General features: G+C 39.6%; 1 protein-coding gene across 3 annotated transcripts in view; it reads right to left on the bottom strand.

Annotated features, from left to right (window-relative positions):
• The window catches only part of LOC117433404 (vesicle-fusing ATPase), a 129827-nt gene that overhangs the window by 49496 nt on the left and 57962 nt on the right, over positions 1–22369 (bottom strand). For all 3 annotated transcript variants that reach the window (XM_034055634.3, XM_034055635.3, XM_034055632.2), the window contains exons 3-8: positions 20515–20614; positions 17342–17381; positions 12919–13085; positions 12542–12649; positions 9116–9191; positions 6710–6865 (exon numbers count right to left, since the gene is read on the bottom strand). In XM_034055634.3, coding sequence (XP_033911525.1) covers positions 6710–6865; positions 9116–9191; positions 12542–12649; positions 12919–13085; positions 17342–17381; positions 20515–20614 — 647 coding nt within the window. The remainder of the gene's footprint in view (positions 1–6709; positions 6866–9115; positions 9192–12541; positions 12650–12918; positions 13086–17341; positions 17382–20514; positions 20615–22369) is intronic.

Here is a 22369-nt window from a genome sequence, read left to right as displayed (position 1 = left end):
TTATCATTAACCGCTTACTCCTTTACAGGGTCGCGGTGAGCCGGGCACCACACACACACTCACTCACACACACGGCAATTTAGAGTGTCCAATCAACCTGGACAGCATGTCTTTGGACTGTGGGAGGAAACCGGTGTACATGGAGAAAACCCACGCAAAACACAGGGAGAACATGCAAACTCCACACAGAAAGTACCCTAGGCCGGATTCGAACCTAGGACCCTGGCGCTGTGAGGCAGCAGCGCTAACCACTACGCCACCGTGCCGCCTCAGGGACATAATACAGACTCCAATTATATCACAGTAATCTCTCTCTCCAAAACAGAGGGGAATCAAGTTATTTTTTACTTTTCTAGTTTGATTCTTTAAGCATATTTTGAAGGAAACTATTTTTCTGAATAGGGATGTCTCCACATTGTACTATAGACATTTTTTTATTCTGTCCCCCAACAAATCAAAGACAATTTAGTCACCGATTTAGTCACTATGGTGATTAAATGTATTTTGGGTGAGCAAAATGTAACATTACCTTGAAGTCATGAGTACTTACATACGTTATAATGCAAATGCTAGATTGTTATCATAACCCTGGCTCCTTGAAATAGAAATGTAACCATCACCTAATGGGATATACCTCTTACAGCCCGAATTACCCAAGTACTTCTATCAAAGCTGCTCCTTTAAGAGCCCTGTATGCATCAGACGTCGTCTCCGTCCCTAGCACCATTTTCTCTTTCAGCCTGCTGCGTTGGAGTGAAAGCAGCGACCTTGAAGGGTAATGGTTACATTTCTATTTCAGAGACCCAGGGTTATGATAATAATCTAACGTTCCCTTTCAAGTATGATACGTAACCATTACCTAATGGGATACAAGTCGTCGCAAGAGAAGGACTTGCACCAATAGCAGATATGCTAATAAGGAAGATAAACTGCCATTGACATTCTGGCCGAAAACCAATAAGGGTCCATGGCATATAGTCCACAGTACAGTGAGAGAGAACCCTCATGCAGTGTATATGCTGCAAGGTTACACTGAGTAACCTCAGCATTTATCATCAGAAGTCCAAAAAGGGTGTATGGCTAACTACCCCGGGACTTAAAGTGGAACATAACAAATGTGTTAAAAAGCAGGATGAGTGGTAGCTCTTAACACTGGTCCCAAAACTAGGGTAGAACCTGGTAAAAGTATGAGGTGTGATACTGTAGCGTTGCAAATGTCTGGAATAGCACCCAGGAGGTTGAAAGGCCTCTTGTGGAGTGACCAGTGACCTTTTTCTGGTGGGGACATGTTGGCTAGATCGTATGCTCCTGGGGACACTGAATCAATTGTGCTCCTAGGGAGACTGATTTAAATATGGCAAGCCAAAATAGCTGGCAGGTAGAGGGAGTGGAGGGAGATTTCCCTTTATACAAAATTGCAGTATATCTGCCATGGGGCAAGTCGTGGGGTCCAGTGCACGTGACTGACACCACGTCTGGAAGACACCCCATTTGTAGCCTCACTGGCAGAGGGTAGATGCTGCCCTGGCATTCTTAAGGGTGACAATAACCCTGTCAGATAACCCAAGGTGCCTCAAATGTCTCCGCTCAGGGGCCAGACCCAGAATTACAGAAACTTTGGGTCTGTATGCCACAGAGTGCCCCGTGCCTGACTCAGCAGATCACGACAGGCCAGCAACTCCCACTGCTGACCGTAGCTGTGCCAGTACCAAGAACCAGGTCCTCCTGGGTCACTTTGGGGCAACTAACAGCACCCGAGCCCGGTCTTGCCTGATCTTCTCCAAGCACAGAGGGAGCAGTGGCAACAGTGGAAAAGCATAGAGCAGAGTCTTGGGCCATCTGTGGGCCAGTGAGTCTATGCAGAGAGGGTGACCACTCTCCAGTGGAGAGAAAGGGTGGAAAGAGATGTATCTCGCAAACAGATGTAACTCCGCGCACCCGAACTTCTCCCAGATGAGGTTTACAACCACATCATAGCTTCAAAAAGCTTTTCCATTTGCCTCACAACCCGGTCAGTATTGCCAGAATGCCTGCTACGGTGGCTTCTGTTGCTCTTCCTTGGCGGAGGAGGGGGGGAGCTCTCTGAGCCAGAGGATGAAGTGGAGGATTTAGAGGAATACAGACTCTAGTCCTGCTCCTACTCCTAGAGAATCGTTTCCTAGCTCCCAGTGTAACAGGGAGTGGGGACTCTGTTGACCGCACTACAGGGACGAATAGGGCGAGTCATGCTGTGACGGTGTCAGAGATGCAGAACAACGGGCCAGCCTGCTTTCCAGTGTCCTCTTAGCAAAATGTTGTGCTTATCCTCTGCTGGAATGTTTCTCTTGCAACCAGCACAGAGATGAAACCCAGGCATGGCGCAAGGTTGAAAAAACAGTTCAATGTATGCGCACAAGAACAGACAGCATACCGACTGCTGCTGAAAAAATGGAGCACTGGTAACGGTCTTGGTGTCAAACCGGACCGAACCAGGTCACTGGTACCGATTCTGGTATGAACCAGATGGCTGGTACCAATAAAGGTGACTGGTACTTACTTTGGTATCAACCAGGTGGCTGGTACAGACTCTGGTACCGGCTTTGGTACCAACCAGGTGACTGGTACAGGCTCTAATACCAACTGGTACTGGCTCTGGTACCGACCAGGTGACTGGTACAGGCTCTGGTACGGACTGGTACCTGCTCTGGTACTGGCTGTGGTACCAACTGGTACTGGCTCTGGTACCGACCAGGGTACAGGCCCTGGTACCGACCTCGGTACCAAACAGGTCATTGGTACCAACTGTGGTACCGAAATAGACCGTGGTACCGATCCGGCCCTCGTACCGGGAGTGAGTCACTGGTACAGGTTTTGGTACCGACTGGTACTGGCAGAGCGAGTCACTGGTACCAGCTCTGGTAGCAGGACAAGTGGCATGCAGGTGAAGACCTGAAAAAGCCACTGACAACTGCAAGCATGAACTGTTACACAGGCAGAGGCTGCAGTTGCCTGCTAACTGGAGGAGAGCCGCTGGCTTCACACGGCACAAGCCCACAGAGGGGACTTAATCAGAACCTAAGGATAAGAATCCTTATACGCTAAAAATAAGCAAAATTATTTCAAAATATTAAATACGAGAGAGAAAATTGAATATATCAACTTATTTCCATAGTTAAAAAGTCAGAACTCACTCCTTCCTCAGGCAAGGCTGAAAGAAAAATGGCGCGGAGTCTTATGCATCACTCGTATTTATCTCGTGGGGGCAGAGATGACGTCAGACGCATATGGGGCTCTTAAAGAAGCAACTTTGATAGAAGTGCCCAGGTAATTCAGGCTATAAGAAATATATCCCTTTAGGTAATGGTTACATTTCGTACTTGAAATTGAACTTATGGGGTATGCATTAACTACAGCCTTACATTGTAACTGTAATGTTACTTTAAACTACTAAAGAAAAACGTGTTTATATATATATATATATATATATATATATATATATATATATATATATATATATATATATATATATATATATATATATCCCCTGATCTGTGCCTTTCAATAACTTTGTCCCAGAGTTCTTGTGAAAGCCCCTTGGTCTTTGCTTTGAAATGCACTACCCAGCAGAGGGAACCTACAGGAACTGCTGAATTTATCCTGAAATCATGTGAATCACTACAATTTAACACAGGTGGAGGCCACTTAACTTGGTGTGTGATTTTGAAGGCGATTGGTTACAACTGAGCTAATTTAGGATTGCTATTACAAGGGGGGTGGACACTTAGCCAACCAAGCTATTTGAGGTTTTTATTTTTTATTAATTTTCTACAAATTTCTAGAATATTTTTTTCACTTGGAAGTTGTGGGGTAGGATGTGCAGATAAATGAAAAAAAAACTATTTTAATGCATTTTAATTCCAGGCTATAAGGCAACAAAAGGTGAACATTTTGAAATGGGGTGTAGACTTTCTATAGGCACTGTATGTGTGTATATATATATATATATATATTATATATATATATATATATATATATATATATATATATATATATATTTTTTTTTTTTTTTTTTTACAACCTGCATGCACATACTATATATTTCTAATATTTCTTTATTGATTGCCTTGCTATATAGCAATATAAAGAAAAAGAAACAAGGACCAGTGGTCACAAATGGAGATTAGATAAAGGGGCATTCAGAACAGAAAATAGGAGGCACTTTTTTACACAGAGAATTGTGAGGGTCTGGAACCAACTCCCCAGTAATGTTGTTGAAGCTGACACCCTGGGATCCTTCATGAAGCTGCTTGATGAGATTCTGGGATCAATAAACTACTAACAACCAAACGAGCAAGATGGGCTGAATTGTCTTCTCTTGTTTGTAAACTTTCTTATGTTCTTATTTCAGTTATAAAATTAGCTGTCCCTACATTTCTACATTTCTATTCCATTCTCTATCTAGTGCATGCAGTATATTCACAATTGACCATTGAGACGCTGAGAATCAACGAAGTACAAGAAGCTTGATAACATGCAAACTCAGGCTGTGCAGCTATGCATATTCTTTACGCATTGCATTTAAATATCACACACATTTCATATTTGTTTAATGCTTATGTGGAGCGCTGCCTACACAAATAGCTTGACACATATTTCTTTGAGCTCTAAGTAGTACATTTTTTCAAGATTTTAATTTATTCACAATTACGTAAATTAGTAAAAAAAAAAAAAAAAAATCTGTTTCAAAGCTCTTTTCAAAATGGCAGCTTTAGTGCACTGGGGTTTGAGATCTGTCCTCTAAATCAGTGGCTCTCAAACTTTTTGGGCCACGCCCACCTTTTTCTTGTCTGTGGTTCTTACATGGCCCTTAATTTTAAAGGTACCGGTAAACTTTTATGATATGCATTTGCTATCTCTCAGTTTTAAAACTTCACAACATAACACAGTGGAATGATCACAGTATCATGCAGTAATTGTAGTGCAGTATTGTCATGTGTGAAATCTTTAACAATAAAGCCAAAATGAAAATGCTTTAATTTGCAAGCACTGGCAAAATCAGCTCAGTTTTATACGGTGCAGAACTAATTTATTTTAACATTTTGTTTTGTTTCTGGACTTCACAAAACCTGCACGATGCCTGCAGTAATAGTCGTATATACAACGTGTCGACAATAACATTCAAACATTTTGTTACAGACTTTTTAGCAAGCCTGACACCAACAATTTTTGTTATTACTGAATTAAACCCTTGTTTTAAAAAAAAAAAAAAAAAAACACAAAAATGCTTAACATAAAAAAGAACAGTCCCACTACAGGTGCAGGCAAAGTTTACACTGCCTCTGGGTTTCTGCTCGCATCATCAATTCCAGACTTTTTAAATCCATTGATGGAAAGGTCCAGTCTACTTTTAATGTTTTCAAGCAAATTGGCTTCATCACTGCCATTCTCATATCCACTTTGACATCTGACACATTATTTCCCTTGTCCACGGTATAGCCTAGGTTAAGATGTGTGCTGTAACTAAAAATATATATATATATATATATATATATATATATCTATCCTGAACCTTCTAACGCCCCCCCAGGGTTCAGTCCGCGCCCCCCAGTTTGAGAAACACTGTTCTAAATCACTGCAGGAAGAGCGATAAAAATGAACAAAAAAAAAACTCAAACAACAAGTGCTTTGGCTTTTCTGTTCCGTTTCACATCATGGATCGTTATTGCTGTGTTATCTGTTTGAAAATGTGGGCAATAATCCTTACACTAGCATCAGTGTACTAGAGCGGCCATTTTGAAAAGAGCTTTGAAACAGATTTTAAAGTTATAAGTGTAAAAAGTTGTCCAAAGTTAACAATGAAAAGAAAAATGACAGGTATATTGTTTAAACAGATGTAGCAACACGTGGGGATGTATAACGCTATATATCTTTCGGAACCCCACTACTTACTCTTTAAATGGCTTTGTATCAGATGGAAATGAAGTTACATTAGGATTATCTATACTGTTAAAATATTATTATTATTTTTTTTTTTTATAAATTTAGTCGTTGCCAATTATTTTGATTATTTTCTCCCAATTTAGAATGGCCAATTATTTTTTAAGCTCAGCTCACCGCTACCACCCCTGCGCTGACTCGGGAGGGGGAAGACGAACACACACTGTCCTCCGAAGCGTGAGCCGTCAGCCAACCGTTTTTTTTTCACACTGCGGACTCACCATGCAGCCACCCAAGAGCTACAGCGTCGGAGGACAACGCAGCTCTCGGGCAGCTTACAGGCAAGCCCGCAGGTGCCCAGCCAGACTACAGGGGTCGCTGGTGCGCGGTGAGCCGAGGACACCCTGGCCGACCTAACCCTCCCTCCCCCCGGGCGATACTCAGCCAATTGTGCGCCGCCCCCCTGGTAAAATATTATTTTAATTATATTATTATAAAAATATATATCATAGGACTGACCCCTTGTGGGGGGATATCAGCTTGCATTGCACAGTATGATATTCTATATTTTATTAAACCCATAACTAGAACTGTTTGAGAGTCCTTATTTTTGCTGTTTACTGTTCAAGACTTCATCAATTCAGGATATCAGAACAATTGCCAGGTTTGTTTGAGAGACCGTAATACAACCCTTTACATATCTTAACGATATAACCCTGAAACCGAAAAAAAACAGTAAAGGAAAATCAGAAACAAGTGACAAGGGATGAGATGAAGGAAGCAGCGGTCTCACCCATCTGTTCCACAATCTCGGGTGGGAAGACTCGAGAGGCGAAGGCTCTCCTGAAGATGTCGGAGAACTCCTTGTCCAGACCCCCAATGCCCATGCGTTCAAAGTTCCAGTCTGGGTTGATGATGGACTGCCGGCCCTGCTTGGTTTTGGCTTTGCCTGTGACACAGATGAGGGGAACTTCATTAAAACACATCCCTGGGCAAAAAGGGCACCTCTCATACAAACGAACAACTGACAGATCCTACGCCAAGATTTCTACTTGGGCTCTCTTTGTACAGACAAAACAAAGTCACGATGCTGATTACTGCAATAGAGGTACATAAGTGTTTATCTTAAAGGCAGTATTACAAAGACAACCCCACTACAGTATCTACCTTCTTGATTCTGCAGGATAACAAACCATAAACTTGGGAAGAGTTATGTACACTTTAAGAAATGATAAGTTAAAAATGTTTAAATTTACTTTTTAGCATAAAAAATATACAAAGTGAAGGCAAACTATTGAAATAATTGAATTTCACGTTTGCAAGCTCTGATTGACCTCTGAACTATGACATTGTTCAAGAGATTTGTGAAGTATGAAATCCACTTACAGAGAATTTGTATTCCAGTTATGTTTACCTGGTATTCCAAATAGCAAAAAGAGTTTCATGTAAACATTTTAAACATAATACTCCCAATTGAACCTCAGAGCGCACATAGGATGCACTGTGGAATTGAAATATATGAATATATCAATTATTTTGTTTTGTATTTGTAATTAATTTAGAACAATTTGTAGATTTTATTTTTCACTTTGACATTATGGACTTTTTTTGTGTTGATCAGTGGCAAAAACTCATTATTAAATCCATTTTGATTCCATGTTGTAACACAGTAAGATGTGGAAAAGTCCAAGGGGGATGAATACTTTTGAGAGCCACTGTATGTAACTAACAGGTTTCAAGGGAGGGAGAAAGCTGGTCCTTTACCACTTCCTTAGTAACTGGCTATTAGTAACAAAGAAAAAAGAGAGACACCACAAAGGAATTGGTGGGTGTCTGCTGCCCCTTTGTGGCACAGTTTAATAGCATGCAGAAAGGAAAAATGTTAAGACCAAATATAAAACGGTAATGGACCAATATATTATATAGGTCCTCTGCTATTCTTAATCTACATTAATAATTTAGATTCTGGTATAGTAAGCAAACTTATTAAATTTGCAGACAAAAGGAAAAATAGGACTGGCTGCTCTAGAAAGAGTGCAAAGAAGAGCGACCAGAATTATCCCGGGTTTAAAAGGCATGTTGTATGCAGACAGGCTAAAAGAATTGAATCTATTCAGTCTTGAACAAAGAAGACTACGCGGTGATCCGATTCAAGAATTCAAAATTCTAAATGGTATTGACAATGTTGACCCAGGGGACTTTTTCGACCTGAAAAAAGAAACAAGGACCAGGGGTCACAAATGGAGATTAGATAAAGGGGCATGCAGAACAGAAAATAGGAGGCACTTTTTTACACAGAAAATTGTGAGGGTCTGGAACCAACTCTCCAGTAATGTTGTTGAAGCTGATACCCTGGGATCCTTCAAGAAGCTGCTTGATGAGATTCTGGGATCAATTAAAGGAGGCTGTGTGGTCCAGTGGTTAAAGAAAAGGGCTTGTAACCAGGAGGTCCCCGGTTCAAATCCTTGTGCTCCGTCTTTCGGGTGAGATTTAATTGTAAGTGACTCTGCAGCTGATGCATAGTTCACACACCCTAGTCTCTGTAAGTCGCCTTGGATAAAGGCGCCTGCTAAATAATCAAATAATAATCAATAAGCAACTAACAACCAAACGAGCAAGATGGGCCGAATGGCCTCCTCTCGTTTGTAAACTGTCTTATGTTCTTTTTTGTGAAAAAAACACTTAGGGCCATCCAGAACAGCAGCAGACCAGCTTGGATCTTTATACAAATTACTGCAAGAATATGATCGTCCAGAGTTATTCTAGAGAAAATGCTATGCCTAATAGTTTTGGTATTTTTTTATTCACACATTCACAGGATAGTACTTTTTTCAACTTTTACTTGGTAACATTTGCCAGGAAAGTGATATTTTTCTCCTGGCAAACGCTCCCAAGTAAATGTTGGGAAATGTAGTGGCCAATTGATTTATGACTCAAGAGTCGGGAATATGTTTAAAAATATAACGCTGCAATATGGACAACATGGCACACAGCAAATGTAATGTAATGCATTTCATGTAGAGTGTTCTGTAACACATCATTCCTCAGCATGTTCAGGAATGTAGACAAGTGTGGAATATCTAATTTACTAATGAGCATACTAGAACATTTGCATACTGTCCCACAGGCTGGGCTTGACTTGGAATGTGGAGGGCTGCCCAGATGATACACAGACATACAAAGGGGTCTTAGCACCTACCAACAAGGGTTAGAGAAGAGCTGTCTGCTTTCTCAAACACCACCTGACTGTTCCCAAGGATCAGACCAATATCAATCTGCAGGAGAGAAGGAGAAAATCTGTTTAAGCACAACATAAAGGTACAACGCAGTTTCATACAGTCGTTAATAGTTATTCAGCCAATGAGAATGACTTTTAATAAAGAAAAGCGTAAGGTACTGCACGCAGGCATTAAAAATGTCCATTATAAATACCACATGGGAGATATTGAAATTGAAGAAGGAATCTATGAAAAAGATCAAGAGTTTATGTTGACTCAGAAATGTCTTCATCTAGGAAATGTGGGGAAGCTATAAAAAAGGCCAACAAAATGCTCATATATATTGTGAAAAATGTTTAATTTAAATCAAGGGAAGTAATGCTAAAACTTTACAACGCATTAGTAAGACCTCATCTAGAATATTGTGTTCAGTTCTGGTCATCTCGCTACAAAAAGGATATTGCTGCTCTAGAAAGAGTGCAAAGAAGAGCGACCAGAATTATTCCAGGTTTAAAAGGGATGTTATATGCAGACAGACTAAAATAATTGAATCTATTCAGTCTTGAACAAAGAAGACTACGCAGTGATCTGATTCAAGCATTCAAAATTCTAAAAGGTATTGACAATGTCGACCCAAGGGACTTTTCCAACCAGAAAAAAAAAAAAACAAGGACCAGGGGTCACAAATGGAGATTAGATAAGGGGCATTCAGAACAGAAAATAGGAGGCACTTTTTTACACAGAGAACTGTGGGAGTCTGGGACCAACTCCCCAGTAATGTTGTTGAAGCTGACACCCTGGGATCCTTCATGAAGCTGCTTGAGATTCTGGGATCAATAAGCTACTAACAACCAAATAAGCAAGATGGGCTGAATGGCCCCCTCTCGTTTGTAACCTTTCTTGTGTTTTAAGTGAAATGTTGTCACAACACTTCAGTGACAGTGCCACACAATACAGCACAATTGGCAATGGGCATCTTAACCTCTTAAAAAGGCCACTGAGACTGAACTGCTCTCTCACCCCCTGAGAAGAGGGGTCATCTGGGCAGGTTTTTAGGGTTGCTCACATTGCCACTGCTTGTGCTAGCCCTACCTTGTGGATAAATATAGAAGACTGGGAATCAATAATTTTACTTTACAGAGATTTCCTATGCACATGTCTAGTACAGTGAGTACTATGAGTACTATGGGCTGTTCATGGGTAGAAGTTTGTTCTAGTGATAAGATCCCAGGTTTCAATGCCTGCATGACTGGGGAGAAAGGGTTCACTTGAGCCCCTTTGCCTAAGTTCCACCTGAGCTGTATAGCGGTGTAAATTCAGAAGTACATACACACTACAAAATTCTAGTGCTGGAACGAATATGGGTTTTTCATGTTCAAATATGCTTTCAAAATCTAAGCAAATATTTAAATATTCTTTAATTTTGAATAAGCTGGAAAACAAAAGTTATGGTTCCATATTACAATAAAATCACCGCGAGTCCAAGACTGCGAAGACATGACCGTTGCGGCCATTACAGCGACTGCCCATAACAGCGCTACGACATCACCACGACGACCATTACAGCGACTGCCCATAACAGCGCTACAACATCACCACGACAACCATTACAGCGACTGCCCATAACAACGCTACAACATCACCACGACAACCAGGTTTTAATATGACTTAGCAGTGTCAGTGAGACTCATATTGCACAGTTGTAAAGCAGTTGCATACCAGGTTTGATGAAGATCTCTTGCAAATCGAAACGTTGATCTTGGGTATAATAAAAAATATAAACACTTTGGAACATAATGTATAAGTGTGCGGGTACTATGTTTGTTTAACTTTAAAATCGTTCTACCCTGCACCTTGAAAAGACTTTGGATGTGCGTATGTTTTCTGTTTGTTTAATAGCAGCGACCCATCCCATTTCTCAGACAGTCCATTTCTCAAGGAAGAAATAAACAGTGGTTGTTGTTGCCGCTATTTTGGCCCCAAAACTGCCTTTGGTGTGTTTCTTTTGTCCGCCACTGCCACATTACATAGAAACGTTTGTTTGCCCGTTTGTGTGCGTATACAGTGGTCATCCAAAGTTTACAAACCCTAATTTATGGAAGTGTAACACCCTAAAATTAATGTTAAATACATGTATATTGTACATTCCTATAAACACCCCTATTTATTTATGGTAAATATAGATGGTACATTCTTAAAATCCCCCTATTCTTCTGTTTTCTAATATATTAAAAACAAAAAAAAGTTCCAAAACAAAAAACTGTCTGTTCAGCTTGTTACAGTTACGTACTGCTTTGTTTGTGTAGTGCTCTTGCTGCCCTGAATAAATATATTTTCAAAGAAACAAAAAATCACCATTTAATGTGTGTAACAGAAGCATACACTGGGATACTTTTGACAAACAACTGTGGATATTGGCCAACTGCAGTATCGCTGAGACCTTGAGGGTGGAAGACCCACCCAAATAAAGATATGAATGCACAATTAAATAATAATAAAAATAATAATAATAATAATAATAATAATAATAATAATAATAATAATAATAAAATAGCTTCTGGTCGGAACTCAGATAAAGGGGAATGGGGAAGAGCTGCAAGTCTCACGCTGTCACTGGAAGAATTGGATTAAGCTTGCGCCTTTGATAATTAAAAAATATTAGTGTATGTAAATACCTCTCTGATGTATTTGTAAGGGTCTTTTAATAGACCCTTTTATTAGACATAGTGTACAGACCCTAAGCAGTAGTACTAGAAATAATAATAAAATAATAATAATAATAATAATAATAATAAAAACTACGTGTCAAGCAAGTACATAAAGGGGAATTATCTGACTGCAACATTTTCATTTCAAACAAAAGTGAACTCACTCTGCATAAAAACATCATGCTAGAAATAAAACGGTGGGTTCAGTAGAGATACAACAGGGCAGAGAAGCAAGGGCAACAATATAAAGTTAAACTCTTTATTTAAAAAACAAATCTGTACAAAATATACATTTAAAAAAAATCCAAACACATCATGTGAGTAATCATATACAAATATATTGTAGTGATATAGGTTAACTATCTACAATATATGTCAAAACATATGCTGAAAATCATTCTGCAACAAGTGAAAAACACAAAAAAAATCGATATGCAGCCCAACTACATAAACAATGCTTGTAGAAACACGCTTTTATTGCAGGGAGGTTTTACCTATCGTATTTACCAGTCTAGTTATGATGAAGCTGTATGGGAAAACTATAGTCTTTTGTGAACTTCACAGAGTCTTCTGGGAATTGTAGTTCGGCGCGGTGATGTCGTATCACTGTTATGGACAGTCACTATAATGATCAGCGCTGTAATGTCCGTCGGCGCGGTTTTGGACTCACTGTTATGTCATGCAACCGTATTCCCTTACCTTGTGCTTCTTGCCAGAGGCTGGCTCCCCCTTGAGGATACTTGGATCCATTGCTTCGATGTCCTTCACCAGGAGACCAAACAGCTTGTCATTGAAGCTGAACACAAGCTGCGGTGCAACAAGTACCAGAGAGAGAGAGAGAGAGAGAGAGAGAGAGGAAAAAGTCAGAATCATGGAAAAAGGGACACCAAGCATTCAATCAATAATTACAGTAATTTTCCGCACCTTGATAAATGCACAATTATGCGTTACCGTGCCCCTTGTCATTTTACAAATGATAAACAGAAATGCAAACAACCCTCTCTGAGTTCCCGGGTCAAGCATACACAGTGTAAAAAATAAAATAAAATACCAACAGCACTGTACATGTGACTGACCTGCTGTCCCACAGTGAAGGCCTGGTTATTGAACTGCTGGATGTACTCTCCAGCCATCTTGTCTGAGTCATAGGGGCTTGTGTCGACGCTTTTCTTCTGCAGGAAGTCAATCTCGATGGTCATGCTGCCCACGCACTGCTTCGTCTTGTCAAAGGTGTAAACGGCCACTGTGGGAAGAATGGGATATTGAGACCTGGAACAGTGCAGATCTACAGTACCTAAAGGAATTTAAAGGTACCCCACTACGCACACACAAAACTGTATCTCTATGATCACTTTCTGTAGACTCGTGTTTTGTTCCCTAGTTTTTCTTTTGCAAGTAAGAAATGTATACATTTTTCACTGGAGAAATGATACACAGGGTAATCTGGATGTACAGTACTCATTCAACAAGCCACTATTGTGTAAAATGTAATCATTATTTGTTCATTTATTCTTCAAAAAATGCAGAAAGATTGTGCTATATGACTAGTTAAAGTTCACGAGCAGCACAGAGTGCTCTCCAAAGTCAGACTGTAACCATTGGGCTGCTAAACAAAAATGAAATATTTATGCAGAGTGGTTTAGCAATAATATATAATACCTTAAAAAAAATTCAAGATCATTATTTTCTTTTACTTTCATTTTTATTTTTGCATTTCTGAGTCCCACCTATGACCCTTAGAAGTACACCCATAGGTACATGTCCCCGGTTGAAAACCCCTGGTTTAATGAATTCAAATTTTCTGAAATTACTAGACTTGGCCTATAGTGCAGCCAAGTGATTTACAGACAATAATGAAATGAAAAAAAAAAAACATTTTCAGTATAGGATGAGGTCATGTCACCTCCCACATTACTATGGGAACTTAGTTTAATACAGCACTGCTTGCCATGTGATATACAATGATTTGGAAAAAAACACATTTAACTTCACCATTCCACAGTGCTAATTATTTACTAAGATGGCTTCTAACTGTGAACTGTCAGTGTTTAACATGAGATGATAAACAGAAGGCAGTCAGGGTTATTAGTGAGTCTGAGGGGTCAGTTCTTAGTGAAAGTGTTGTTTGAAATGCAGGTAAACAATGCTTCCACTCCCCCGCATGGTGTTGCTGTTAACATCTCATACATCAAATAATAGTGTGTTTGGAATTTTCATCAGTAATTACTGACTTGTTCTCTGCAGTGAAGCTCTGAAAAGATGCAGTTTTTGTAAATAGCTCCTCTGAAGTACCTCTGACTCCCAGTACCTCTAAAGCACAAACTCACACATCCTCCCAGCTCCCCAGCTCTTACCACTAAGCCATAGAGCTTCCCACTTCCTCAGCTCTGACTGCTAGTTTATATTTCCTCCTAGTCCCAGCTCTAACCACAAGGCCATACTGCTTCCCAATCCCCCAGGTCTAACCACTAGGCCACACTGCTTCCCAGTCCCTGAGCTCTAATCACTGGGCCAAACCTCCCTCCCTTCAGATGCACTAACCCAGTCTTTTAGCACTAACCACTAGGCCACACCTCCACCCAATGCACAGTTTGTAAGTGCTGAAAATAGAAATACTAACATAAACTACAATTCAATGGCAAACTTTTCAACAAGAAGTCTGTTTCTTTTAGTATTTCTATATTTCCAATAACCTAAAAGTGCTGAGAGCGAGGAGTAAAACTATAAAAAAGATCAGTTAATAAGAGAAAGCTTTTCGCTAATGCCTTCATTAGAGATATTATAAACATCATCACACTACACTATATGGACAAGAACGAGGGGAACAACATATATAGCATCAGGCATTGCAGGATATTTTGGAGTGTAGTTGAGAAAAGTAATAAATATTTCCACAAACAAACTAAATTGCTAATTTAACACAGGTTTGTGCCTGTACAGTATATTGCTCAAATTCCAATATCTATGTCATTGTATCATGTTTGCTAAGTTAGAAATGATTCATAAAAGGATGTCATTGTTGGTCGTCAACTTTACCATGATACACCTACACAGTAAGGACAAGTCACAACACAGAGAGAAATTGGTTGCAGGTAAAGTGTTAAGAAATTGTTGCACAGAATACAGAGAACGGCTGCTTCTAAACCACAAAACTCTCCTGCAACAGCACTGCAGTGTCCCTACCCTGCGATACCCAACTTAAATAAAAAAGGAAGCCTACATACACTCTTGTATTCATCACACGTTTTAAGTCTGAGAAAGTGTTATGGACATAATTACTGCCTGCAAAATGTGTGTTAAAAGGTACAGAGCAGGAGTGTGGGCCACAGCTTTATATCTTGTCATCCTTTTTAAAAAACTGTAGTTAAGTTATAATAATGCAGTTGGAATCCTGGTAGAAAATGAATAGCTATACTACCACTGCAGTGCTCCAGGTTTTAAATGAGTGGCTAATTATGAGTATAGAGAAAAAGAAACATAGTTTAGCTGCTTATGATTAGCATGCAATATGAGGCAATTCATAAGCAACGGCGCTGGGCCACTGAGAATGAAGTATTTTAAACTTAAAATAATAAAACTGAGAATTCAATGTGCTAGGGAGCTAAGAATGTAGTGTTTATTTTGTTTTTTGTTTTTAAATTTAGGGTGCCCAATTATTTTACCCATGATTTTCTTCCAAATTTACAATGTCCAATTACATTCTCTCCCTGCAGCAATTCCACATAACTGCTTGGAGAACTGAAGATCAGTGGATGTCCTCCGATCCCATGACCAATTGCCTCTCAAGAATTCAAGAGTGGACAGTGGCAAGCTGTGGCCAGCCCTCCAGGTGTCTACTTCAGCTCAGCCGGCACCTGGCCAGCAGGGTCCGCTGTAAGGTGATGAGGAGAAACAGTCCCTGACAGTTTTACCTCTCTAACCAGCAGGAGCGCCAGAGCCAATGAGATGCTCACTCTGGAATCCCCAGTGAAGACAGCTGACTTCACACAGCCAGGATCCTGCGCTCCACTGACTGTATGACTCGCCCTGCACACCACGCGGCTGTGCCTTTACCTGGGGAGCCCTCAGCGAACCCTGAGAATGTGGTGTTTTAATACTCATTATTAAGGAGCAGGGAGAAAGTAGAAAGTGCAGGAGAACCAAGTGTTTCCTAGTGCTCATTAAGGTGCAAGGTTGATAGTGCTGAAGTGCTGCATGTTGATTTTCATGTTGTTGTACCAGCCATACCAGTACGTGATGACTGAAACGTTAAATAATTCATCTGTATCTGCTGGATAGAAGACGAAAGCTCCATCGTATTCTTTACCTGTGCTCACTGCAGTACGGTGAAATGAACCTTAGATCTTATTAGGGTGCCTCAAACACAGCAGGGAATATCTATAATTGGCCAGCTGCTGTTCTTTTCTAACACATACATTTGAACTCTTGTTGATATCACACAACAGTTATGCTTCTATAATTCTCGTTTATCAAAAATGTATTGAGCACACTCTTACAGTCTTACGAATCGATAGTAAAGGGTTTTGGAATGGGCCCAATTCCACTTCTGGATTTCAGCACACATTCAGCAGACAGGATAATCTATATCTCTAACCACTTTCTATTCATTACCGGCATGGTATCTTCTGTTGTGTGCATTTTAAATGTAAACCTTTCTTGCACAATAAAGACAGTACAAAGACTTTAGCTATACTTACGGCAATTGACAAATAATAAGTGCAACATTTGTACACTACTGTTTATTATCTTTTTAATGCTGGTTTAGAACAAAACCTGAACAAAATTACCCTGGAGGACAAACAATAGATTAATTAAGGTGAAACCACTTCTGATTAATGCAGAACTGTGTTTCCCCATAGCCCATGCGGGAATTAAACTGCTGAGGTAGTGTACTGTACACAAGGAGTGAGTCAGTATACCGGTATTGTGGTTTAGATACATTATGGTATTGATACCGTTCCTGTTATGCTGCACCGCAAATATCATAATTACAGTATACAACTTAATGCTGGTTTCATGTTCCTATGAACAACGAGAAGAAAAAGGTACTTTTCATATCAACAAAGCAAGTCTCAGTACTACTCAGCTTTCTCACCGAGCCTCACACATTCTGAATTAGTAAATGTCTGTGTTTTAATCAATATGCCTAATTGTGTTTACCAGCAAATAAACAAAGCACTTTTATTTCAATGTATTTATTGATTTGTACGTTGGAATTGTTCTAACAAACTGCAGCACCAACATTGTTTTGAGCAAAGAATAGATCTTAATAACAGAATATTGTGCAACTTTAGGGTGTTCTTAAAGTTTGAAAATTCTGATTGTCTTCTTATTATTTTTGTGAATTACAGTAATTTACAGTAGTGTTTCTCCATTTTTAGTGAACCTTCATTTTATAACTTACATGATGTACTCTATACCGTGATATTAAGGTTACCATGGAAATGTTATACCGGCTCATCCCTATTGTAGACAGCTCTTTGATTAACTCAGGCTTACCCTCCACTTCCTGTCCAATGGAGAGTCCAGCCCATTTCCTCTGAAAAAAGCAAAGCAGAGCATTAGAAACGGAACCGTTGTGCGATACATAGGACTGAGCTGCTGCCACTTAAACAAGATCTGTACAACAAAATCTGATTGCAGGAGTTCATAGGCAAATAACAGCTATCATTTGATAAATTCCAGGCCTTAAAAAAAAAAAAAAAAAAAAAAAAAAAAAAAAAAATAATAATAATAATAATAATAATAATGATGGATGTAAATCAGAATTAAATATAAATATTTTGCCAATGATATCATATAAAGATGCTAAGTAAGATTAGTAAGTAAGCCTATCATACAATGCGCTTTACAAGTCAATAAAAATAAAAACCATACTGTTTAAAGGAGAGAAACCAGGACTCTCTCATACATTATTTCAATATACCCTTAACACATAAAGCTATGCTAAACTGTATCACCTAGACCTATAGTACAATAGATTATCTATGTGGATTAACATTTTAGTTGTGCTGGGAGAAACATGGGGTGTCATGTTTAAATACCGTTTCAAAAATTTAATTGGTACCATATTACAGTAAAAATAATATCTCGGGAGTAAAATAAACCCAGCACCCACTCAAATAACCTACTAAATGAAAAGGAGAGAAACAGTCTTCTGTACGTAGAATGTGTGTTATTTTTTTTTAGACCTTATTTATGCATCAGTTTCTTGCATGAAATTTTTTTGATACAATATTTTATAAATCCTGTTATGTGAACAAATACAAACACAGCCATGTTTTGCATACGTTTCAAGCAGTGTTTGTTTGAATACTTGTCCCAGCAGTATATTTTAGACTGTGTGCGCCTAAAAGAATTGTAGATTGTGTATTAGCATCTTTATCTATAATGAGGGCAAATAATGCACCCAGCTATTTCTTTATCTTGTTTACTGTGATCGAACAGGCCTAGTCTATGTCTGGTATTAACTTACTCTTGGTTAGCAGTGCAGGAGAAGGCTTCTCCCAGCCCCCTTCACAGACACTGACTCACTCCTCACCCAAACAGCGCCCTTGCTATTCAGAGGCTGAGTGGGAGTGAGAGGGAGGAATACAATCCAGCTCTGCTCTCACTCCTCTGCGCTTCACTCTCCTACTCACTGAAACCACACTGGAGGAATTTATCAACACATCACAGACGGGTTTTGTTCTGAACTGGACCTGCCTGGTTTTGATACCCTCGAGGTGCTGAAATGACAGCTGTTTCATTAGTGGGGCGGTGGAAATATCCTTGCTCAGGAACAGACTGCCCTCACCTCTGGAACCGGGCTCAGTTTGGATCAGAGGACTAGTAAGGACATTGAATGATGGTCGTCTAGCTCTCACACAAATAAACACCCTGCTCCTGACATAAATCTGTTGCAAATAAAATGTACCAAATGTTGTTGGGTGAACTGCTGCATTTGTGCATTTGCACACTAGATGGCAGTGTTTGTGATAATTGAAGCATATACGGTTGAATTCAGATAAAGGATTAATCCTGGTTTGATTTTTTTTTTTTTTGTTTATATATATATATATATATATATATATATATATATGCTATTTTAAAAGTCATTAATACAGTTCTTTCATCTAGGATTACCAGTCTAGTTATTCATCTTGACAATTCCAAAAATAATATTCTTTCCTTTTCTTTTAAAATAACATGTAAATCCCTCGGTCTTCCAAATGTTTTATCAAATGCGTATTTTAATTTTCAGGAAATCCAGCATACTGGGGGGGGGGGGGTTAATCCTCCCCCTTTTGGAACACTAAGCCCGATAATACAATTCTGTGTGCTGTAGTACCTAGAGTACATTCCTTCCACATATTGTGTCAGTGTAAGAGCCCTTTGATTGTGTATCACCTATTATAACAGCTTGGGAGGAGTGTCTTGACAGGAGACACCAGAATATCAAGACCTCAGGAAGAGTCTGGCTTAAACAACCTCTGCATGCAGAAAACAACTGATGGGCAGCCAAATGAAATTCAAACTCTACTAAGCCAACAGAAGTCAGACACGTTGCTTTAAAACTGTAAATCATTTAAATAGGGACCATTCTCTGGCACACGAAGGGTCACATTTAATTATCCTAACAGCTGATATACTTTTCTGTTGTCTTGGTAACAAAGCAAATTCCTTAGCGCAGCATATTTAACAAAAAAGTAATTATTATACTTTTGTACATTTTTACCATTCTGTATTTGAGTGTGTAAAATATAGCTGTATAGTGTCCAGGCTTGAACTCATTGACTAATATATTTAAAACAATCTAGGCCTACCGCTGGGAATGCATATATTCAACTCCTTTTGAGCACCGTTTTGTAAATACATTAGGTTTTCACTGCTACCATATAGCATTTGTGCTAATCCTATTAGACGATTCTACTATTAAGTAAAAGATTATTGACTAGTTTTTATGCATTGCTGCAGCTGTGCAATCCTATGAAACTCTTTTGAAATTCATAACTTTGCAGCCATTGTTTTGAAGTATAACCAGCAGTTTTTTTAGATATCTATAAAACACTAAAGTGCATCACTATGGAGGAAGCATCCCCAATGGGGGAAATAAACAGTGGTATTTAGATGCACTGCTGTTTGGATTAATTGATATTGATTAATTGATTAACATTATAGAAGGTATTCCAGGTAAACTGGTTCATTACTGGCAACCTGACTAATTAAGTGAAACATAGAAAAATACTTCACTGGCAACATGACTAGTGCAAACATGTCCAAACATGTGCAGTGTCACAAATACAAAGATGGCATGAAAGCTAGCTGCAGCGAAGCTTAATTAAGTAACTAGTTAGAGTTACATATTTTGTGAAGGTAACTTTTAATGAACCTTGATAAGTAACAATATGTTAGGGTACCTTACATTGTTCACTTGAAGAGCTTTTAAGTAAACTTGCTATTTGTATATTTAGATAAGTTAAAATGAATGTTTAACACTGTTGTTTATCAGTTGATGCATAGTGCATGCTTAAGGTTTATTACTCGTCTTTTGTAGTTTCAGTTCATTGTAAAGCCTTGATCGTTCCGAACTTAAACATATTTTAAATTGGAATTAACCAATTATTCCTACAACAAAACTGCCTCAGTGTGAACAGACTAGTGCCTCCAGGTGAGATGGGAGGGTTGCGTACCTGCGGCAGGCTGAAGGCGATACTTCCAGGAAGCACAGAGTGGTGAGTCTTCACAGTGAATATGTACTTGTGAGTTGGGGTGGTCTTCACACTCACGTGTCTGCAGAGAGAAAAAAACAGGTGTTATTGCTATAAATAGGGTGGGCGCACAGAGCATGATCGGGTTCATCTCCTATGAGGACAGTGTGTGCGTATTGTCAATTTAGCAGTTTTGAAAACAATGAAAGTAAGTTTTTGTCTGCTATACATCTGTTCTAAAATATTTAAGTAGGTTTCGGTGGTTTTATGTTTAACAGCGTTCTTAAGTCACTAAAAATCGTAAAAAAAAGACAATGGGGCAATTTCGACGGAAAAAGAAAAATAAGTCTCACCTTTTTCTCACTATTTAGGTAGTACTATCAGGTTGTGTGTGTTTCCATGTAGTTTTCTTTTAGCCAGAGAAAGTCTCTGGCAAATAACCTAATTAGTATTAAAATATAGGAGGGTATAGTTAAATGTTTGTGTCTGAGTTCCAATTTGGCCTTGTGCGACTACTGATATCGTACAGCTTTCTTAAACTGTGTTTCCATGAAGTTGTAAGTTTGTGCTGAAGCACTGCAACTGCAGCCTGTCTCATTTGGCCAACAAAAATGTAAAAAAAAAAACTAAAAGAAAACAAAACAAAAACTGAGATAGCATTACACAAATACAAAAAAAAAAAAAAAAAAAGAAAGCGCTCTGTACTATCCTTGTATTATTTGCTAAACATTTTTTGATTGCATATTTATTATAAACATATTATATACAAGACGACACGTGACCTGCGAGAACAATGGCGGATTAGGATTTTCTCTCCTCACCTCCCCTCGTCTTTTTCAATATTAATAGCTACAAAACCTCATTCTACTTACTCAAATTGCTCTCGTACTGATCATTGGTATACCCCAGCATGTCACCCAACCCAAAAAAGAGACCTTCCACGCGCTCTTCCTCGCTGTCCAAGGAAAAGAATAAGATGGACTCTGACCCATCCGTCATCATAGGGTCCTGTATGACGCAGACTCGGCAGTACCTCGAGCACCTGTTTTCTTGCATCGAGGGCACAGGTCTAACCTTCACCCAGGAATTCAAGGCCCTCAAGACAGACCTGACAGCTCTCCGCTCCTATACAAACCACAATAAGAAAGCGATTACATCTTGTGAAGCTAGAACTGATCGTTTGGAATCTAAGATGGCGGACCTCGAGGATAGAGCCTGATGGAACAATCTTTGCCTGGTTGGACTGAAGGAGGGAGACGAAGACTCTGATCCCATTGAATTTCTGATGAAATCTCTCCCTCTGTGGTTCCCGTCTCTCTCTAGCAGGGCTTTTGAGATAATGCGTGCACACCACATATACTCCAATCAAGACAAAACAAAAGATAAGCCCTGCACGCTTATCTTCAATCTCCTAAAGTATTCTGACCGTCAGGCCATATTGCATGCTGCCAGGAAGGACTACTCTCGCTCTGTTGCCGGTAATATCAGGTTCTTTCCCGACTTCAGCAACTTCATGGCATTGGCTTCGCTCGCTCCCGAGGTCTGCAGGCGTTCCTTCTTTACCCGGCGGTTCTCAAGATTAACCAAGACTCTGCGAATCACCTCCTTCATGCCCAGGCCTTTCTGGACTCCCTTGGGATCGCTGTTCCATCCCAGGACCGGAGTCTATCTCCTGCTCCTACTGATGAGCTACACCCTGTTGGCGCAAGGAGGAGTGGATCTGCTGCATGACATCTCGAGCTGAACTGATTTCTATACCGAGATGCGGTCCTCTTGATTCGGCTTTTATCTGCTCTCGACCGGAGATCACCGGCTGTGAGTGGTTTTGCTACGCGCT

Source organism: Acipenser ruthenus, chromosome 33 (assembly GCF_902713425.1).
Source record: "Acipenser ruthenus chromosome 33, fAciRut3.2 maternal haplotype, whole genome shotgun sequence".
Lineage (NCBI taxonomy): Eukaryota > Metazoa > Chordata > Actinopteri > Acipenseriformes > Acipenseridae > Acipenser > Acipenser ruthenus.
Note: the sequence above shows the minus strand (reverse complement) of the source record. Positions and strands in the feature narration are given on the sequence as shown.